The sequence below is a fragment of the Sycon ciliatum genome, chromosome 1 (genome assembly GCF_964019385.1).
Source record: "Sycon ciliatum chromosome 1, ocSycCili1.1, whole genome shotgun sequence".
Lineage (NCBI taxonomy): Eukaryota > Metazoa > Porifera > Calcarea > Leucosolenida > Sycettidae > Sycon > Sycon ciliatum.
The window spans coordinates 89,585,039-89,607,538 of record NC_088643.1 but is presented as its reverse complement, the minus strand read 5'-3'; the positions used below and the strand labels follow the sequence as shown (position 1 = coordinate 89,607,538).

General features: G+C 46.9%; 1 protein-coding gene across 2 annotated transcripts in view; it reads right to left on the bottom strand.

The window, feature by feature from the left end:
- The window catches only part of LOC135806317 (thioredoxin-related transmembrane protein 2-B-like), a 30,292-nt gene that overhangs the window by 4,313 nt on the left and 3,479 nt on the right, over positions 1 to 22,500 (bottom strand). The window contains exons 5-7 of one of the 2 annotated variants that reach the window (XM_065320487.1): positions 19,054 to 19,169; positions 9,060 to 9,125; positions 2,030 to 4,101 (exon numbers count right to left, since the gene is read on the bottom strand). In XM_065320487.1, coding sequence (XP_065176559.1) covers positions 3,990 to 4,101; positions 9,060 to 9,125; positions 19,054 to 19,169 — 294 coding nt within the window. In that variant the 3' untranslated portion in view covers positions 2,030 to 3,989. Of the gene's footprint in view, positions 1 to 2,029; positions 4,102 to 9,059; positions 9,126 to 19,053; positions 19,170 to 22,500 lie in introns of those variants that run through there. The other variant, XM_065320486.1, reaches the window with a different exon arrangement.

Here is a 22,500-nt window from a genome sequence, read left to right as displayed (position 1 = left end):
CGCTTCGCTTCCATCACTTCATTCCAAACGGCTCGACTATCACCAGCCATGACCTTTGTACTGAATCACTAACTAATACTTTGAAGTAAGTCTGTTCGGGCATTGCCTAATGGCGGCCCATCCTCAGCGTGAGAGACCATAAACCTTCAAACGGACAACACAGAAGTGGAGAAGATGTGCTGTGAAGTGTAGCGGAAAGTCATCAGCAGAAGGAATCATGGGAAAAATATGTCAACGTGCAACAATTATAGGCGTGTATGCATGGAGAGTAGGAGCCGCGCCGGTGAAAGGTGTTGGCAGAATGGGAGGTAGAGTAGTGAAAGGTCCAATGAGGGGCAGGGAAGCCGAGTATGGCAGTCACCTTGGCTTCAACCTAGCCGTTTGGCTACAGGCGAGGGGCCTTGTCCCTCGATCCTACCAAAAGCCGAGCCCCGACCTTCCTTCCTCATCTACAGGTGGACAACCCTCTCGTAACTGTCCAGTGTCGTAGAGTAGCCGTTCCAACCGCAACTACTAGCACTACCACTGACCACGTCATACATGTACATGTACATGTGCATCGGCGGTGTACTTGACAGCAAGCAGAGTTTCCTGGGACGCACAAGTCGACCGCATGGCCAGCACTGGCCCGGCCCGTAATGATTGGCGCACTGTGGTGAGCCCGTTGCTCCCTGTCCCAGTCTGCACAACGTCTCGGCTTCGTTCAGGCTGTTGTCATCACCTACATGTCCATGTATGGCAGTAAGGCCTTCTTCCCCGTAACGTTTTGTCCTTCTTCTTGTTCAGACATAAGGTGATGTAGCCACATATGTTTCAAGGCTTGCTTTGAGTAAGACATGTTGTCAAGTATAAGCTAGTTCCTCGGGGCAGACTAGTCTGGCTCGTCATACTGTCACAAGAAGACTGAACAGGCAGGTGGCTAGGTTCGACATCGCTCTCTCGTGCAAACTCCACGAACCACGGAGGGCCCGGACGGAAACTCATCAATATGGAGATCGAGTCTACTAGTATCAGATTCAGTGATAGCCTTTTAGAGTAGCTTTGGGCCGCTAACTCAGTTGGTCTTGGCATGCTGGGCAAGGAGTAGCTGGTGTAAAACCACTCACATCATCATGGAGACTCAGAGAAATATCAATTTAATGGTTAGACAATTAGTGACTTGGTTTTGAAATCTCTTTTCAACTAAAACTTGTTGTAGGTGCATTGTACGTTTGCAGGTACAGCGCCAACGCAACGGTACCATGTGTACTGTACATAGAAGCACATTGACTACTGGTCAGAGTGCTCGATGCACGACGTGCAGACCTTCAATATGGACGTAAGTTCTGCGGAACAAGAGAAAATGCCTTGTAGTATACTTGAAAACCTGCACTATATCCTCAGGGTAGACGAGTGACTTCCAGCACTGGGCGGTGCTGTGCATAGTTCTTCTGGCCTGTTGTGGCAAGTGTGTACACAACTGACAAGGTACATCATCAATCATGGCTGAACAACAACTACTGTACAGCCACTGATTGTCCATACATAAACAGTTTGAACTAGGTGAACAATGAGGATGGCATGCAACTGCTCAGTCCACCATCTTTCTTGCTATGTACATGTATTCGTGTTCCCACTGCGGATAGTGCTTCAGTACAAGGGACACCGACATGACATTGTATGTAGTCCAGTGATATCTCGAACTGTACAATTCACTACATAACAGGAGGAGCAGTAGTAACAGCAGCAGCGGCGGCAGGAAGAAGACCATCACGAAGCAGGAAGCCTTAAGCAATATCAAGCCAGGCGCTCAAACACAAAGATACAGAAAGCGGAGCGCGGTAATCATAAAACAGCCCCGTGCCAACGCTTCTACAGTCTACACATTACATACTAGTATTGTGCGTGTGTGTGTGTGCGTGTGTGTGTTTGTATTATACATTGTATGGTGTGTGTGTGTGTGTGTGTGTGTGTGGTGTGTGTGCACGCGCGCTTGCCTGCAAGACTCCAGGATGCACCATGACAGTTGTGGGTAACCAGGTAACAACACTCAACAGCTCACACATTACAAACTGAAAGTCATGTACATGTACACTCGGCAAATCGACCGGCAAAATAAGTGACTAGACACCAAGCCATTCTCAGCCGCAGAGACCTGTGTGAGAAACATAGGGTCACGCCTACAACGTAGTGACTAGTACTAGTAGAGTACTAGTAGTACTGTACTGTGTGCTTTGGACAGGCAACAAGCACATCTACTTAAACACTGCCACTCAACCACAAGTAAAACTAGCATGATTGGTCGCTATGACATGAAAGCTTCAAATGCAAGACAGTTTTATAAAGAGAATGATTAGATCTGTCATTTGTCAAGGCCCACAAGGCCAAGGGGCACCTCCAAGGTAGTGTTGCTATTACAGATACACGTGTCATGTACATGTACTCAATCTGCGCACATGTATATGTGGCAGTTGTACCAGCGCTTGCACATGGTTTATGTAATGGTTGGATTGTTGCATTCCACATCATCCTCAGCTCATCAGGACTCAAGCCTTGAAATGAGTCAACGTACCGGTCTACTGAAACTTGAAGTGAAAGCCTTGAAGTGCCTTCTGACTGACAGTGACCCCCTCGAAACAACAAGGACTCATGCAGAGCTGATGGGAAAGGGATGCACTGTCTGTCTCCTGATCAGAACTACACGTGTAACAATGCATGTACATGTACATGACTCCTGGCCCTGACCACGGTGCTACTCAAACCAACACCAAACGCTCAGGGAGTCAGGGACCAAATGCCAATGGATGATGGGTGATTTCCGATCACAGGACTCGGCGGACCCGGCACTCACCCAACACGATAACGTTCTTTGAGTCAACACGTGAGCCTAGATCATTAGCTCACTTACTACAGAACTAGTATGCCATAGTAATGCCACTATAATTAATGGTCAGCAACTACTTGTTCTGCTGGCAGACTAAATCATCATGGTGCTGCTCTAACTACTTATACCAACACTATCTACTGGACTGTTATAATGCTTCTACTGACACAACATATCAAAGGAATCTACTTCTTGTTGTGAAGTACATACGATACGCGTACATGTACGGAAGCCAGCTGCCTCTACGCTCTAGAGCTCTTGTGCATACGTGTGCAAACTAGCCATTGGTGTGCTGGAGTAGCAGCAGTGGCCGCCGCCACAAGACAGCCTATCACTGATTCCATTAATACATATTAATACATGCCGTTCCCGGCCACTAATCAGTATACAGTAGTTGTATCATCTTGGTGAGGACAAGCAGCAATGACGGAACACTAGCGCCATACCACATCCACATCCACGCCAATCTGGCAAAAAGTAGCTGCAACACCAACCAACCGCCAACCTATGCAGGCTATGGGATGGGCAGGGCAATGCTCAAACAATCACCACCTTGTAAACCAACCATGACAAATTGAGTGTGAAGTGTGGCTGGCAGCCCAAACCAGGAATGCCATGCCACCTTGCAGTGCGTTGGCAGTGTGTTAGAAAATAGCTGAAGCCACGACTAACTTCTCTCAAGTACTTGTAGTGACCGGTAAGCACAGGGATAAAGACGTTCCGGGATCCAGTGTCAGGATGCCCCATGTCCCACTGCTCCACCGCCCCAAGTGCACTACAACATGTACTTGAAGTACAAATGTAGTACTATTATTGTGGGACGAATTGTATGCAGCCAGTCAATGAAGAAAGACTCGAGTACAGCCAGTCAATGAAGACTTGAGTACAGCCAGTCAATGAAGACTTGAGTACAGCCAGTCAATGAAGACTTGAGTACAGCCAGTCAATGAAGACTTGAGTACCACTTCCAAGAGAAAGTGCTAAATACTCATCTCACCATCATTAGGCTCTGACACTCTGCTGCACAGAAGCACTACAAACAAACAACTAAACAAGAGTGGCCTTCAATGATGTGGCGATGCGATTACACACATCAGAAACTGAGGATTGCATACATGCTTGATGATTAAATTAATGCAGTAAATGAGTGTGAGAGAGCTAGCTTGGCATAAGAATTTTGGCTTTGATTGAGTGGTTTGGTCCAGCTGCTGTCTGTGCGTGTCACTGTGCCGCTGTTACTGTTTACAGTGCTAGGGGTGAAACGGTTCCAGGTTTTTCATGTTCGGGTACCCGAATGCCAGCATTGTTTCCCACGGTTCGGGTATCGGTTCCATGCACTCTTTTCTCCAGACCGACAAAATGCGTTCGCGACAATTATTTTTTAGAAAAAAACATTTTTACGAGCAAGAATGAGACATCGGAGAGTCCAAGTGCGAAGAAGATAATGACCAGAGAACTCTTTGGAAGAGTGAGGATCGCAAGGTAAGACATTTAAAATCTTGAGTAGACTTGACGTGTACATGTATTTGTACAAAAACGAGATTTTTCGAGTTTTGGTTCGAAATTTGACGGAATGGGTACCCGATTCTTTTCAGCTGGCGGTTCCAAAACCGGTTCCTTACCCGAACCGTTTCACCCCTAGTTTACACACACACACACACACACACACACACACACACACACACACACACACACACACACACACACACACACCCCACGTGAGTATGCAGTCCTGCTGATCTGACTGCCACACTATAGTATAGTCAGTCTCCATGAGGTAAAACCAAGAGCACATAAACCAAAAAAAGGTTTTAATACATGTATGTACTCTTGGTAAAACCTAAGGTCCGTGCCACTTCCACCTTGGCCAGCTGTACTATAGGAACAACACCTGTTGTACTTGTATCTCCTGTGAGGTGTTTGGATAGATGGGACTTGAAGTCAGATGGCCAGTGGACTTTGGGCGCACACCTTACAATCCCAACACAGTCACAGAGCTCTCCCACTAAGGAACTTAGTTGATTGATGCACGTACACACTGACTCTGTAGTACATCAGTAACAGTAGCATTGTACATGACTTGTACAAGGATCAGCGTGCCCCCCCCCCCCCCCCCCCCCCATCCCACTCTTGTGTCTTGTTATGTTCTTCTCAGCTGGCCTGTAGTGTAGATGTTAGGTGTTCACGGACTGTACATACTACACACTACAGCTGTATGTGGAGAGGGCAACACTAGACATTACAGCTGTATGTGGAGAGGGCAACACTAGACAGCCCGTAACAAGAAGACGTTGATCCAAAGAGGTCTACTGAGTACTGGCTTATCCACGCATGCATTCGTGTACAGCAGGCCAGTGAAATCCGGACACTGTACCTCGAAAGTACATTATACATATACATATACATATACATGTACATGTACATGTACATGTATATGTGCAGGAAAACGGGACCTAACACCTACCCACCCATCTATACAAATCTAGAGAGGCAAAGAAGTCGCTAAATTCAATGTGTCATCCAATCCCCCCCCCCCCAGGCGCATTTGTATTGCGATGTGCTCATGCATTGTCTGAGAATATCACACACATCCACGTGATTGGAACTTTTTTTAGGTTGATTTGGTATACAATGTATAACACAAAACTAAGTACTGCTGTTTGGACCTGTACTGCTGTTTGGACCTGTACTGCTGTTTGGACCTGTACTCAATTCCCCAATGAAGATAACTACCGTCAAACCCTTCGGGATCAACACCAAATGGACTGATGCCGTGATGGGATTGGATTGCTGCCGTGGACATTCTTCAGTTCTCATCAGTACTCGATACACGATAGTTCACCTACTGGAATAACAAAAAAAAAAAAAAAAAAAAATTCACGGTTCGCGTGAGACTCGGCCAAAGGCCCAGTTTTCCGCATCCGCAGGAACGCCACCACCCTCTTGGATCAAGGCGCAGATGCAGCTCCTAAGCGGTGGGAGGTGAGTAGATCAGACCCACCACAAAATGGTCAAAGACCGAAATCCCATTCACTGCATCCATGTTTCCCTCGTGCCAGGCCACGAGTTCCCAATTAACTGTGGGTCGCAGCACGGCTGGAAAAAATCCTTCCGCTTCCAAGCAGGACTTGAACCTGGTACCCTCTGTTTCTCGATCATGGTCTTAGACCATCCTACTATGCCTGCCTGCATTTTTTACTGGAATAACAAACATAAGTTTATTCGAAAGCCGAGGCTAGTCTTACGAGTGTTCTTGCTGTGTACATGTATGCTACCAGAGACATCAATGTCACAGCATCCCATGTTTCTTGTCAATTGATCTCCTTCAGGGCAGGAAAATAGGTCGTTAAACTTTTACAAACCTTCACGGTGTCACTTAGCCAGTAGTTACACTATACCAGGTGCAATTTAGTATTTGAGAAACTGATTGGTCCAACTTTTCAGTACGTTTATGATACATGAACGCAATTTTCAACCGGACAAACTTCCTTTCTTGGGATTTAACGCAATTATTCCCCCGGTTAAATGCTCTACTTGTGGAAGGTAAGCAGCAACAAGCGGCAGCCATTTCAATTGCCGCTGAGCATGGTAGAGCTCTGGCATTTTGCAGACTGATATCATTTAAATTATACGTTTGTTCAGCTTCATCCACCACACCAATCCGTGCTCTTCGTCAACTGCCACATCTGTGATGTTTACACGTAAAGTGTGTGAGTCGGCCAAACGCAATGTGGTGCTGTGGAGGTAGTCGGATGATTTTCACATTCGCTACAGTAACGGGATTGCGGGATAAGAAGAAACAGGGAGCCGTACGCACCCGGGAAGAGAAAAAACACTGATTTCCGTGGGGACTGCGTTCAATTCAACATGATAGCGTGTAACTTCAGTATGGCGGCATACATCAAGGGGACATGGAAATTCTGCACTTTATAGCCGAGATATCAGTGTATAATCCAAGGTCAAACGACTAGAGTCCTACGAGAACAAGTACGTTTATCCAATGTAAAGAAAAGTACTTTTATCCAATGTAAAGAAAAGTACGTTTATCCAATGTAAAGAAAAGTACTTTTATCCAATGTAAAGAAAAGTACTTTTATCCAATGTAAAGAGAAAGGTAATACAGTGTACTTGAGTAAATCCTGCCCTAACCGGACGCCCTTGCCCTTGGTGCAGCAGAAACTTCCTGATATGACAGGACTCTGCTTGATCCAGATGATGCACGTTCAGTCCACAGCACATTGGTGCATGCAGATTTGTCCGGTCAAGACAGGATTCCGCTCGGTACAGGGTTCGGCAAACACAGGTTTTACTTTACTAGCACTACTATCTGCTATGTTATATCCAGGACCAGGTGCTCTATACCAGTACTGCTGTTTCACTGCACTGTACCAAGTGGAAGAAGACCTTGGCTTGGGGTAGAGTGGTACGCCCCGAGGGTTCTAAGCACAAGATTGGAGGTTTGAAGCCTGTACAATCAGGCCTTCATGCCATCGACCCAGGCAAGGAGACAGCTAGCTACAGTCCTGTAACTGAGTGTTTGATTACCGACCTGGAGCAACTGCCAACTGGTGTGTTTTACCTGTACACTCTTCCCCCGGAGTTTCCAAACAGTTGCCGGTGTGGAAAATGAGCTGTTCACTGTTCACTGCACCATGTTCATACTGCACTATGTTAACAGTGTCTTCACACGGTGCTGTGCCAGTCATCAATCTAAGTCCAGTCATGTAGATCACTCTACCAGAGGATCCACCCAGTGTGCTGACAGTGCTGTGTGTAGATCACTCTACCAGAGGATCCACCCAGTGTGCTGACAGTGCTCAACACCGCGCAGGCAGAGCGTAATATGTACTTCGAGTAGATAATTCTAGAACTGTAGAGCACTGTCCACCTCTCTTCTGGGTTTTCCATGAACACTACGGCAGCGAGACGGATGTGCGAGTGAAGTCCTTGCATTCACAGATACAACATTACAATGTAGATATAGCCGCTGATAGTTCGTAGTTGTACCTACTGTCACTACTGTGTGTATTATGCTGCATGAGAACTTAGGGAAAGGACCAATAGTATCCCCCCCCCCCCCCCACACACACACACCTCTCCCACGAGCCCACCAGCCCATGCACTGCTACCTAAGCCGTAGAAGCACACGTTTTCCTTGAACGGCTGTGTAGTGCTCACTTGTCTTGTCGGGTGTACTGTGGTGTAGACCTACATACGATATGTGTCCGTGTATCTCAGGCTACATGGAGTGCTCAATGCACGGTGGACATGGCACACACTACAGTAGGCACACAGCAATGGTACAACTAAGTCTCACTTAGCTGTTACTCTGAGTTTCGCGCTAAAAAACAAACGTTCATCAGAGCATCAGACACGAACTCTGAGCAACAGCTAAGAAGACTGGGGTTGTACAATTGCTTTGTGCCTACTGCATTGACTTGTGTGAACCGTGCTATTCGGCAACAGCAGTATACACAGGCACTGCCTCGGCTGGTAAACTGCAGCATTCCTTACATGAGCAGCAGTCGCCGTAGTCTTATCCACAGTCCATTCAGAAACAGATGAGCGCTGGCTCTGGCAAGCTCCCGTATTTGGTGATTTTTCGTGATTCTGTCGTACACGGTGCAGTGCCACGAGATTTGAAACTTGAAGAAGTGTCCAAAAAAGGTACCTCAACTGGAGTTCAAACCGCACAATGTACTGTTATGCAAGTGGAGTGAACGGCCTGGATTTTCATGGTTTTTCCCCAATTCAGTACTTTGGGGGCAAAACCCGGCCGAAATCCTATTCTTGTTTTGGCTTGAATTTTGGAGAAATAGAGACTTCAGAAACATAATAGGAGGAGCATTCCAAGGGGGATTGCCAAAAAAATTGTGAAAAACTCAAAACTTGACCCATGTATGGCAAAAAGCTAGGATATCATCTTTTTTTATGAATGAACTGTAGCTCTATCAATCTTGTCGTGGGCAAGACAGTGCATACATCAAGTACACACAGCATGCACACAACTCCACACCTCGACAGACACACATACACAGACCCACACAGACACACACGTGCACAAAAAGATAGACAGACAGACAGACAGACAGACAGACAGACAGACAGACAGACAGACAGACAGACAGACAGACAGACACACACACACACCAATGCACAACAGACAGATACAAAGAGGACCAGAAAGAGGACTGACCTTCTTGCTGTCACCAGATCATGGCTGACTTCAACGGTAGCAAATTTGACACATGACGAATACAAGCTGTTGAGCACACAATACAACAGTAGCAACACAGCGAACATACGAGTGATGGTACACAGTGCCCCTATCTGCCATTTCATACTCAAAGCATCGCTCTTAGGACATTATCTCCTACAATTATAGACAATGCTCTTTCTGCCTTGCTTGAAGGCCCACTGTAGTGCATGTGATTGGTGCTGAGAATCAACATGAGGGCTCAAACTACACAGCTGCACAGTCAATGCCTCTAATACAAGTCAAGGAAATACTAAGACAATTCTACACGCAACCTCCATGTCTGTTGGCCCAGCCAGGAGAGGACATGAAACCAACAACGGCAATATAGGACAGGACAGGTGTTGTGTGTGTGTGTGTGTGTGTGTGTGCAAGCATTGTGGCAGTGTTGAGTTGAGTTGGGGGGGGGGGGGGGGGGGGGGGAGGAGGAGGAGGAGAGAGCATTGGGTGCCGGGTGTTCTATGGTGATGAATGTGGATCAGGTTAGCAGATAGGGGATGGTGGTAGGCCAGCTATGCCAAGAATCCAGTTCCCATGTCTTCCTTTCTTCGGTTGATTGCTGGCTTCCTGTCGCGAATTCCGTATGCTTCGCAGATCTAGAGCCTCAGGTCATCCCTCTCTGTGAGCTGGACAATTTCGTACTCAATCTTTGGAGTGGTGTTCGGGGGTTCTTTAGCATAGTGCACACCGAATGCAGATTTCTTGTCTTTAGACTTGGCAGCATACGTATGTTCTTGAGCCCGGGTGTGCATTTGTCTCCCAGTCGAGCCGACGTATCTAACTTTATCACGACAGAGGTTGTACGTAGCTTCATTGACCCCAAAATTGCAAGTGCATTTCTTCTTGGTCATGGGGCACTCACACATTCTGCATTTCTCTGGTTCTCCTTTTTTCTTTGTTAGTTCTTGGATGGTTGGCGGTCAAGGGTTAACGAGGCGTGCTGTTATGCCGTTCTTCTTATGTGCCCATCGTACTTGGCCGTTAACTTTGTCAGAGATGTATTGTATTCTAAATACCAGTTGTTTTCCCTTGTGCTTCTTCTGCGGGCTCGTGCCTTGGCAATGTGTTCCGCTGAATAGCCGTTGCCTGCAAGCTTGTCCGAGATGAGGCTTCTGGCTTCCTCCGCAAACTCAGGTGTGCTGTTGCCTCGTGCTCGTTTATATTCATTGTTAATGACCGCCATCTTAACCGCCGTTGGATAGTGGGAATCTGCGTGCAGTGTTATTCCTTTGTTTGCTGCTGTTACGTAGAGCTTGTGCGGGACTTTACCGTCGGGAAGAATGTTCAGTCTGATGTCGAGGATTGGTAAGAAACCATCTTCGTCCGGTAACTCCTGTTCAAAGATGATTGTCGGGTGCTTTCCATTCAGTTTGGCCAGTAGAGATTGTGCTTCCTCTGGAGTGTCAACAGCAGCTCCAGAGTCGTCTACGTAGCAAATGGACACTGGCAACAGCGGCGAGATGTCTCTGTAGATGTGACGCTGTTCAAAGCGGTCCATGACGATGATGGATATTGTACCGCTGAGCCTGCTGCCCATCGCCAACCCCCTTATCTGTTTGAATGTTCCAAGGGTCGGGTGTTGGAACACGTTGTTATACAGAATCAGTCCGAGTAGCTCTTGGAAGTCGACTGGTGCAAGGGAGTAGGTATTGATTTTGAAGCGATGCGTGTATTCGAGGACGGTGCTGATTCCTTCTTCGATGTCAATGTTTGTGTACAGCGAGATCACGTCGAATCAGATGGGGATTTTGTTCTGCAGCTTGTTTTCGTTGCTCGTAAGTTGGCTTATTAGGTCCCGGGTGCTGCTAATGTGGGCGCTCACATTAAGCAGGAGTGGTTTGAAGATGAAATGGAGGATCCAACCGAGTCTTCCGAAGATACCGCCTGATCCCGAGACGATTGGGCGAATTTTGAGAGATTTCTTGTGCGTTTTCGGCAGTGCGTAGAATCATTGGGTGCTTGCGCAGGGTGGCGTATTGAGTCGTCAGATGACGATATTAATTTTGTGAAATCTCGGCTTCTGAGAATTTCCTCTAGAGTTTTGTTGGTAGTGAGGCGCAGTGTTGGTGTTGGATCTTTCTAAAGTTTACAATACGTTGTTGAGTCGGCGAGGTGCTCCCTGCACAGTTCTTGCATGCCTTCCGTCTTCATGATCACCATCTCGCCTCCTTCATCGCTTCGAGTGACCACGATATCTTCACGCTCTCGTAGTTCCTTTAGCACATGCCGGTCTGCGTGGGAGATGTTGGCTTTAGGATTCTGCCATTTTCCCGCCGCTCTCATAATGCGCTCCATGTCCGTTGAGTCGGCGAGGTACTCCCTGCACAGTTCTTGCATGCCTTCCGTCTTCATGATCACCATCTCGCCTCCTTCATCGCTTCGAGTGACCACGATATCTTCACGCTCTCGTAGTTCCTTTAGCACATGCCGGTCTGCGTGGGAGATGTTGGCTTTAGGATTCTGCCATTTTCCCGCCGCTCTCATAATGCGCTCCATGTCCGTGATGAAACCTTTGATGGATCGCTCGGCTGGGTCGATGTCCCGTGGTGGTGCTTTTCTCCTGATCTTGAACGGACATTCTGATTTGATAAGGTGGAAGGTTCCACCAATACCTATTCCCGTTCTCTCCCCAGCGGCTTCCCATCAAATGCCGTATGCGAGTACAGCGATCTCCGCCTGTATCTTCTGGTGGAGTTCTTTCTTGGTGAATTTCGGTGTGATGGCGAATTTCGGGCCTTTTGCTAGAAGCGATACTGCTTGTTCGGATACACTGATATCTCCCAGTATACAGACTCTCTGTGTTAGGCTCCTATGCCTCTTGGTGATGTTGTTGCCTGGCGTCGAGGTCTGAGGGTTGTTCGGTACGCAACTGGGTCCTGGTAGTAGTACATGAGGAAAACGTCGATATGGAGGACGACCTGATCGACGAGAGGAAAAGCAAGAGCTTCAAGTTCACAGGCGTAACTTCTGAATTTTATCACATGCCTGTTCCTCTGCTGTTTCGACCACAGTTCGGCGCCAATGCCATAAGCGCTTCGGTCATCTGCAATCCGATGTGACCACAGCGCCTTTCCTGGACAAGTTAGTTGGTGAAAGGGAGGCTGCATTCGGTGACGACGTCTCGCGATCGGCAGATGTCCAAGAAGCTGGCCCTTTTTTTTGGACGCCACTGGACCCCTAACGTATGTGCTTGAAGAAGCCGTATAAGGTACGCTGACGACTGATTCGTCCATTGCCGCCTGTCAACAGGCCCTCCGGTTTCTTGGCAATGCCAGTGCCCACATCAACCGAGAGCGCCGGAAGAAGGCCATCCTTTGCATAAACAAAGGCCTCGCCGACATGGCAGATGACGATGTCATCTTTAAAAAAACAGCCCCGGCACTGTTTGGAGAAGGATTCTCTAAGAAAACCAAGGAGAGGAGTGATGAGCTCAAACGTGTCTCTCATGCGTCCAGCTCTGAGAGCAAGTCGGAATGCAGAGATTCTTTTTCTCGGCAAAGCCTACCCCAACGCCAAAGTGCTCCAGGGTGCGGCTTCTCTGGTCGGAGCCGAGGTGGGACATACAGCTTCAAGCCATACAGCCTCAAGAATCCTTTCAAACGTTCGAGACAGTCCAGCAGCAGCAACAGCAAGAACTCGTCAAAACAATGAATCATGTAACAACTCCCCTGATCGGAATAAATTCTCTCCCAAACTATTTGATGTCTCGTGTTGTACAGTGTCTAGTACAACTGGGAGTCGAAGAGTTGACACAGAGTGGCACTGGCCACAGTGTGGCTGGTCGTGTTGCAGTGTTTGCAAAGAAATGGGAGGTGATAACATCAGACCAGTGGGTGCTGAAATGTGTTTGAGGTTACGAAATAGATTTCGTAGAACAACCTCTTCAGAAATTCTTTCCCAAAGAGATACCCTTCCAGGAGGAAGAAAAACCAGTAATATTAGCAGGAGTCCAGAAAATTTTGGCAAAGAATGCCATTCCGGAAATGAATCAACCCATGATGGGAGAGAAGAATACGGGATTTGTATTCCAGCTCTTTATCGTACCGAAAAAGAATGGCGGCATACGACCGATCATCAACTTGAAACATTTGAATCAGTTTGTACAACCGGTACACTTCAAAATAGAGGGAATTCATTTGCTGAAAGACCTGCTCAGACCGGACGACTTCATGACGAAAGTAGATCTGAAAGATGCCTACCTTACAATCCCAATCAATCCCTCTCATCAGAACTTCCGTCGCTTTGTTTGGGAAGGTAAGACCTACCAGTCCAAATGCCTGCCTTTCGGTCTGTTATCAGCTGCTTGGGTCCTTACCAAGACTTCCCAAGCACTAGTGCTCACTCTCAAGCCTCGGTCTGAGGCTGACAATCCATATCGACGACATTCTTCCAGACCCTCTGGGTAGGTCCCAACCGCACATCCCGAAAATTTGAAGTGAATTGCTTCAGTAGTTTTTGAGATATGGACTTTCAAAGGCCGCTATTGTCAAAAATAGTAATTGTAAATTCAAAAATTCAAATTTTAACGCATTAGAATTTACATTACACATGTTTCGCGTGTAACTTTGATTTCGCTGGCATTTTAGCGATGAAACTTCGCGGAAAGGCTGAAAATCTCCCTGGTTTTACCTTGCTGCGCCCCACACAGAGCTGACATCACCATCGGCATCAGCAGTGCCAGTGCGCATGTCGTACTTCAAATTTTTGGTAAATATTTTCATACCAGCAATCTCTAGATCTCCAAACTGTAGCTCATTATCAGTTTAGCTGCTTTGTTGGCTTTCATCTGTTTCGTGGAACCTTCCTTGATCACTATGGGCAAGAGGCAGTACGTAGGCCGTCCTGGTCGTCCAAAGAAGCGCAAATTCCATGGAAACCAATGTGCTAAATTGTCGAGTGAAATTACGAAAATTGTCGTGGCAGAGGACTCTTCTGTGTTGCCAGAAGATAGGGATGATGCCGAAGTCCAACAGTCTAATTCTAGTGAGAGTGAGACATCTAGTGACAGCGACAGTGACAGCTCTGGAGATGAGCGCGACGGTGATGATTACCTGATGTCCGGGAGCCGAAATATTGATTTAGAATGTTTACAAAATTTACTTGCTGATAGTGCCTGTTGCTCAGCGTGCCATGGCACCTTTACACTATGTGAAGTACGTCGTGAAGGATTGGCTTCAACTATATCGCTGGCCTGTGACAGCTGCGAGGCTGAAAGCCGTGAAGCTATGTCCAAGAAGACTGGGCACTGCTGGGATGTGAACAGAAAGTCAGCTACTGCAATGACATGGATAGGACGTGGGCATCAATCCCTTGTGAAATTCTGCACTGTCATGAATACGCCTGCACCCATGAATGTCTCTGCATGCCAGAAGCACACGAAGGTACTAGCAAAGGCCAGTAGAGTTGTTGCCACCAGCAGCATGAGCCGTGCAGCTGCGAATGCCAAGGAGTTGGCGTCTTCCTCTGATATTGCCGTCACTTACGACGGAACGTGGATGCGACGCGGCTTTACCTCACTACATGGAGCGTTTCTTGCCATCTCGTGGGATACTGGCAAAGTCATCGACTGCGAAGTCCTCTCCCGGCACTGCCAGCAGTGCACAACATTCCAGAGGAAGCTGAGCAAACATGAGATCAGCAAGGAGCAGTATACTGCCAAGATATCCTCTCACGACTGTGCCGCTAATACCTCCTGTTCTGCACCAGCTATGGAGAGCCAGGCGGCTGAGCTCATTTGGAGTAGATCTGTAGAAAGTAGGCAGCTTAGCTACACCACCTTCATTGGAGATGGAGATTCAAAGAGTTTCAAACGTGTGTGTGATGCTACTCCATATGGCCCGGATGTGCCCATCAAGAAAGAAGAATGCGTTGGACATGTCCCAAAGCATGTTGGTAGCAATCTCCGCAAGCTGAAGAAGGAACTCTGGGGCAAGAAGCTGGACGATGGCTTGGGCATTGGTGGCAAGGGTCGCCTGACTGATGACCAAATGGACCGACTGCAGGCCTACTACGAAACAGGCCCGGCGGAAGCAATTGTTGATTGGTCCGGCCAAGTTTTTTCGCCAGCACAGCACTTGCGCACGTGTGACACAACACAACGTCTCTTTGCTTTGATCGTAGGTCAACCAAGACCATGTCTTGAAATAATTATGACGCCTGACAAGAGCGCTTCACCACTGTCTTCTTCCCAAATTCCCGCCGAGGAAACGCGAAGGAAGTGGTTGGGTGGACTGGCACTTCTGGCACAAATATTTCGCTGGAAGAAGCCATAGCTGCTAAGCATGCACTGCAGCTAAGCTGACCAAACAGCGAGAAAAATTTGAAAAACTACTTCGTTCAGTAAAAGAATCTGAAGCACTCGACGAAAAACCCTCAAGACTACAAAATTAATTACAATGTAGAATCCATCATTATCATGGCACGTGCTTTTACTTTCAGGTCGCGCCACAGCTACACTACAGGCGCCGCCCACATACAGGCGCTAGGCCACATGCCACAGCTAGCTATGCTAATAGCTAGCCCTCAAGCGTACACGTACACCATGTACACGGCAAGATCAGAGCGAGATCGCAAGTACGCGTACATGCAATCGATGATCACAACAGTCATAACGTTACTGCGTCGTAAAAAAAATCGTCGGTGGCCGAAAAGTTGGTCCGGCCATGGCCGGACCGACTGGAGCGGCTCCGCCGGCCCTGCGGAATGGCAGTACGTGGACATGGCAATGACCTGCAAGGCATGGCACGCGCGATATGGGCATCGGTCATGTATTGTGTTTCAACAGATGACAAGCCGCAGCATCAGTTCTGCCCCCCTGGACCAGATAGTTGGTGCAAGTGGCAGAGTCATCAAGCTGGTGGCCCTGAATACCAACACAAGAAGAGCCTGCCGGATGCAGTCTTCAAAGTCATCAAGCTTGTGTACTTGCGGCTGACTGAGAGGCAACTTCTCGAGAAATGCTTGCGTGGCGCTACTCAGAATCTGAACGAGTGCATCAATGGCCTCATTTGGCAGATTTGTCCAAAGACTGGCTTTTGCTCGTCAAGGACTGTCCAGACAGCTGTTGCCATAGCCACTGCTTGCTTCAACGAGAAGAACAAGGCCTTGGAGGAGATTCTTGAAGCGATGGGCCTGACAGCTGGTCACTACACGCGGACAGCGCTTGAGAAGTTGGACCGTGAGCAAGCCAAGAATGCAGCCAGGAAATCCTCAGATGAAGTGAAGAGTGCAAGGAAGAGGCGAAGGAGAGTGAGGAAGGGTGTGGAGGAGCAGACTGTTGATGACGAAAGTCTCACTTATGAGACTGGGGCCTTCTAAAAAGTAGCTGGCGCGGTGGACACAGATTGTAAATACATGTATTATACTGCAATTTTTCCCCTTTTTTGGCTATTCCCGCAACTCTTAACCAAGCTACTGAGATAACCGTGGCCTGCAGACCTAACAAAGTATTAGGGGTCAAACGGGTGTACCTTTAACTAACGAACGGGTAATTTTTTTAACGGGCGGGTTAACGGGTACTCTTTAGCAGCCATATTAATTTTTTGCGCATTTCTCACATAAAATTAATCATGATTTAAATTTGTATATTCTCAGGTTGTATTTTGATACCACATTATGATTCGTGTCTCATAATTATATTATGGCAATGAAGTTCCAAATGAATGTCATCCGTACATTTGCCCATGTACACAACTTCACAGGCAGTTACAATACAATCGTACATGGTCCTAGTGCTACATGTATTTTGATACATGTACGCAAATCAACTGCAGATAGATGTGATTCAAGCCATGCAAGGACAGAGTAGTTTAGCAAAACTTCCGTGATCTCGCGCGATCCTATTTTGCTATGTTCGCAGAGAACTGGTACTCTTCGTATTCAGAAGATGTTCGCACCCATAGCTAGCTGGGGTGCCTGACACAGCTGATTTGCTGCTGGCCAGCTAGCTGCTAGTGCTAGCTCGTTGAACTCGTGAAACGAATCTTCACAAATCCCGGTAATCTTGTATGCAATATTTCGAACTACTTTTCCCACCAAGCTCGTCGATTGAAAATGAAGGAACAAACTACAACCATGAGTATCATAGCTACCACCTATGGACATCACCGTGTGTGACACTCCGACTGGTCACTCAGCCTGGTGACACTAGTTCATCTTCAAGTACTGTGGCAGGTTCGATGTCGGAGAACCATCGTAACTTTCTAGTAACTCAGCTGCCATACATAATGATGTCGGAGAACCATCATAACTTTCTACTAAGTTTCTAGTAACTCAGCAGCTGCCACCTTGAACGAGTTTCAAGTCTTGCATTTTCTCACATCGCAATCAAAAACGTCCAGTACGAGGAGTTTTACTTGCACTAGAGTGGAGAGAACGACTGTCTTTCAGCCTGCTCCTGCCTGACAAAGTCGCCGCGAAAGCGGGAATGCACAGGAGAAAGGAAAAGAGTACTAGTACGAGTAGGATCATCGAAATCCAAGCTCCTTTTTTTTTTTTTTTTTACAAACGGGTACCCTTTTACTAACGGTACCTGAGATTAACGGGCGGGTACCCGGGTAACCGGTACACCCGTTTGACCCCTACAAAGTATACATTTTTGAAATCTGTGAAGCATTAGCTAGACATTGAACCGAAGTTTCAGAGGGCTGCTCTTCATATGCTCATGATAGCACAGGTCAAACCTTTTTGTTTATTTTTTGCGCTTATTGTTCTTTCTTTTTTTTCAAACTCCTGCACTTGCTGGCTTGTTTTGCTGGTGTTCCCTTTCTTTGGTTCAATGTCTTGCCATGTGTGTGTGTGAGACACTGCAGTGGCACTCATTCTATTGCATAGGACGCATGGTCTTCTATATTGTGGTTACAGGCGAACCTTTCCATATTGTGGACCGTGTGGTTACAGCCGAACCTTTCGGCGGATTTTGCGAACAGATCCGTCACATGTATGCCAACAGTAGATAGATGGCATCTTTGGCTTTATGTTTGCTGTTTCTGAAACGGGTATATCCAAGGAGTAAATGCTGACAATTTTATAAGAATCTGTTTACCCATTGCTGAGATATGTGTGCTTGCGTGGGACGGTGCCGGAAAGGTGTAGCGCCAGGGCCTGCTGGAGAGCCGGGTCAGCTGGGTCACGCGCCCGGCTGGGGAACTGCACGATCTGGCTGAACAGATAACAGCGGGTCCAGTCTGACCCGGCTGAAAAATGTCTCAAACTGACAATGGATTCCTAAAATACCGGTATTTTACGACTCCCGGACCCCATCTGTTGCAAATCTAGCGCAACTGTACACACTACAGTCTACAAGCGACAGAAACTCGGCTAGGGTCAACTGGGGTCAACTGGTTCGAGCGCGATTTGGCCAGCGGCGAGCAGGAAGTCAGGACATTCAAAGTCGACGGGGCAGGCAGTCAAAAGCGTAACTTTGGCTATAGCTTTTGACACAGTTGCAAGTTTTCAGCCGACTGGTGATTTGGACGATGGAGCCCGCAGCGAAGAGAAAAAGAACTCACGCTTTGTCGTTTACCTTCTACGTTTGCGGACTTCGATAGTTCGCCTTGTTCTCTAAAATTTCCGATTTCCGGTAATAAATTCGCCTTTCTGTTTTCCTGCGTTTTGAGCAGGCTTTTTGGTTGTTTTTCTGCCGGATGATCTGACCCTGCTTGACCCGGCTGGCCTGCATGCGCCAGGTACACTCTGACCGGGCTGTGTTGAATGTCTACAGCAGGCCCTGAGCGCCACCTTAAAAGGAGGAGAATCAGTGTTTCATAGTAAACTACTCCAAATCCCAAATACCCCCATGTCAGGAAACAGAATTCCTGGGGTTCATGGTAAATTCGAACAACTTCACATTGAAGCTTCCGGGAGAGATCAAGCAAATTTGATCAAAGCAAAAAAGCTATCAGAAGAGAACCCCCCAGACAATCGCCAGCCTTACCCTGAAGAAGCCATCTCCTGGAAAAGCTTGACAAGCGCTTGACTTGGAGGAGACCAAGACGCGTGGAAAGCAACGAGAAGAGGTATTGCATCATCTGCTGCACTGCTAAGATATTCCTGTCCAACAGAATTTCCACAAGTCATGAGTCAAATGACATACTTGACAGTCCTGCAGCTATTGGACATGAAAACTTAGGGAATATTGTATGACTCATGAAGATGGACCTTTCCCGAAATTTTGGATTAAACTATTTTTAATTTTCAAATTGTACCCGAAACACCAATTGGAGTGGTGTGTGATTTCGTGAGCAAGATGAAGTGGCAAGATGAAGAGTCTAACACCCCCAAGAAAATTACATAAGTCGAAGATATAACAAATGCACATGTAATACCTGTATTTAAACAATCGACGAGGAGACAATAGTCGTAAAATGGCAATAAATAAGATAAATTGTGCACTCATAACAACAGCAAAAATGAAGAAAGTCAAGTTCCATAACGTTTTCTTGTGACTGTCATCAGTGGAACGCCGTCACATAAAAATGTAATAACTAAAACACACACTTATATACATGTAGCTAATATGGTTTCAGGTAGAAATACAGCAGCTAACAAGTACAAAAAGCGAAGTTTGCACCTTTGCAATGTGTGAATATAGTGTATGTGAGAAAGGTAGTGGCAGATGAATGTGATACTGTGTGAATGAATGTAATGGTGCGTGTGTATTACTTGAAGAGTGTGAGTGATACAACGTTTTCTTTCTGTTTACATAGCACAGGGTCACGAGTACGAATATACACAGCTTCCAACATCTGCAATTGCTTGAAGAAACGTGCGCAACGAATAACACTAAACCAGGAATCGTCAAACACCTTACGACATTCTGGACTGGACACCAAATGCTTGTACACTGCAGACTTCCTCTTGTCAACATCAAACTCCTCCTCATCACTACTCTCATCCTCCACCTCCATTCCAATGCCGCCGTCCATCCCATCGCACTCGTATTCGTCGTCATCAGTCTCCATCTCCTCGCGACACCGCTTCCCTCTCCTTGATTCGTTCTGTGCCGTGCCTGTGCTTCCTCCTGCGTCTCCTTGCCTTGTGTTCTCCACTTGTCTCAGTCGTGCCTCTGCCAGTCTCTTGCGTCTCCTCGGTTCTGCTCTGTTTTCAAGTTGTTCCCCTTCCGCTCTTACCGTTGTAGCAACTTGGTTTGTCGAGGAGCGACCGTCCGGCGGCCTCCCTTGCCGTGGTCCGGTTTCCGAGGGGGGAACCAGATTAGTCTGCTCGTTCTCCATGGAAGTAGTCGGTGTTTCTGTTTCCGAATTGTGAGCCGTGCTAGGTGTAGAAATAGGCAGCGGATGTTTTCGTGGTCTCCCACGCTTCGGCCTGCTTAACCCTTTACCGGTCTACCATAAGCGTACCGATACTATAGTATCGGTACGTTTGGTCCTCATTTTTTTAGGGTCTTGTTGCTAGGAGACAGCTAAAATGGCGCTCTACGCGTAGCTGAGGTCCAAGGCTTTCTGACGATGTGCAAAACAACCATGCTTACCATACAAATTTTTGCCGTATCGATCGACTGAAGTTTGTTGAAATTGGAAAAGACGACCATCCGCCATGCGCGCATTTCAAGAATGCGAGTACATCTCTTGGGGCCGTGTTTGACAAGCGCTCTGAGAGCAGTAACATCACCAGTCCAGGCTGGATGTCCCGGGAGGTTTTGCAGTGTAGTCTGTTGAGAAAAAGAGCTCCGTTGAGTCCTGCTAGTTCAAAAAATATATCGTCCACGAATGAAGAAACAAAATTCTCCAAACAGAGAGGAAGCCTTCTTGCTGCCGACACGGCGACAGCGACTGTCACAAGGACTCGTCAGGTGCGATCAGCTGATTCGCCTGGCCGTGAGAATCACGGCATGCGTAAGCTCGCGCCTGAGTACTCATCTGAGCGAGAGTGAATCTGACGCGAGCAGCGCTGAGATGAACAAACCGAAACTGCGATATCGTGCAATGGGAATTGCTGCTGCTGGCATATCGCCGATGGCGAGGTGTTGGTGTTCAATGGCGGTATTGTAGAGAGCCTACATTTCTTGTAAAGACGTAGCCCTTACCTGATTGTTTATCGTACGACTTCAGCTCCATCACGAACTTGGTATGCCCTTCGTGCTGTGATATTCGAGTATTTCATTCGCAATTGTATTTTCTCTCAACTTGAAGGGCTACCATGGGCCCTATCCTTGCCTGGACCTAGTCATATTTGAATTTTCTGGACGCGTTCAGGCACACAGATTTTGAAAATATATGGTTTACCCATACCTACATCACATGGTTCTTGAGTTATTGCTGGTTGTGTGTACATGTATTTGCGTGACCACCCCTCACATACATTGAGTTAGACCGGCAAAGGGTTAATCTGGCAGCCTGGGACAACAGTCCAGTCCAGAATGTCGTAAGGTGTTTGACGATTCCTGGTTTAGTGTTATTCGTTGCGCACGTTTCTTCAAGCAATTGCAGGTGTTGGAAGCTGTGTATATTCGTACTCGTGACCCTGTGCTATGTAAACAGAAAGAAAACGTTGTATCACTCACACTCTTCAAGTAATACACACGCACCATTACATTCATTCACACAGTATCACATTCATCTGCCACTACCTTTCTCACATACACTATATTCACACATTGCAAAGGTGCAAACTTCGCTTTTTGTACTTGTTAGCTGCTGTATTTCTACCTGAAACCATATTAGCTACATGTATATAAGTGTGTGTTTTAGTTATTACATTTTTATGTGACGGCGTTCCACTGATGACAGTCACAAGAAAACGTTATGGAACTTGACTTTCTTCATTTTTGCTGTTGTTATGAGTGCACAATTTATCTTATTTATAGCCATTTAATACCTGTATTATGTGTCTTAACGATACGGAAAGATGTGAAATTATTCCAACTACTGTATTGCCTTGAACGACGTGAGCATAGTTCAAGACATACCGACAGCCAATTCCACTAAATCATTGGTCAACATTCAACACATCAATTTGACACAAACGCACACAAGATGAACTTCGGAGCGGTTTCAGAAAAGAAAATTCAGACCGGAACACATGTCTTATACAACTGTACTGGACTAGCATGAAACTCTGATAACAAGGGAAAGATCACCTGATCCTCAAATATTCTTCTGAGTCAAGCTCCGTCTGAAGACATCCAAGAAGATCAACTGACCAGTCCAGCACCTTCAAGCGCTACCTGATGCACTACTAGCCTGCTCTGTCAGATACTACCGTAAAGTACCGTTGATCCACCCCCTCTCTAATTCCCGCCCCCTGTCGATTTTCTACCTGTGAAGCGACTTTGGCGTATACAACGAAAATACGATGTTGAACCGATGCATGCACTGCTGTACACAATACTTGCCAATCCAGGATGAAAATGTGCACAATCCAG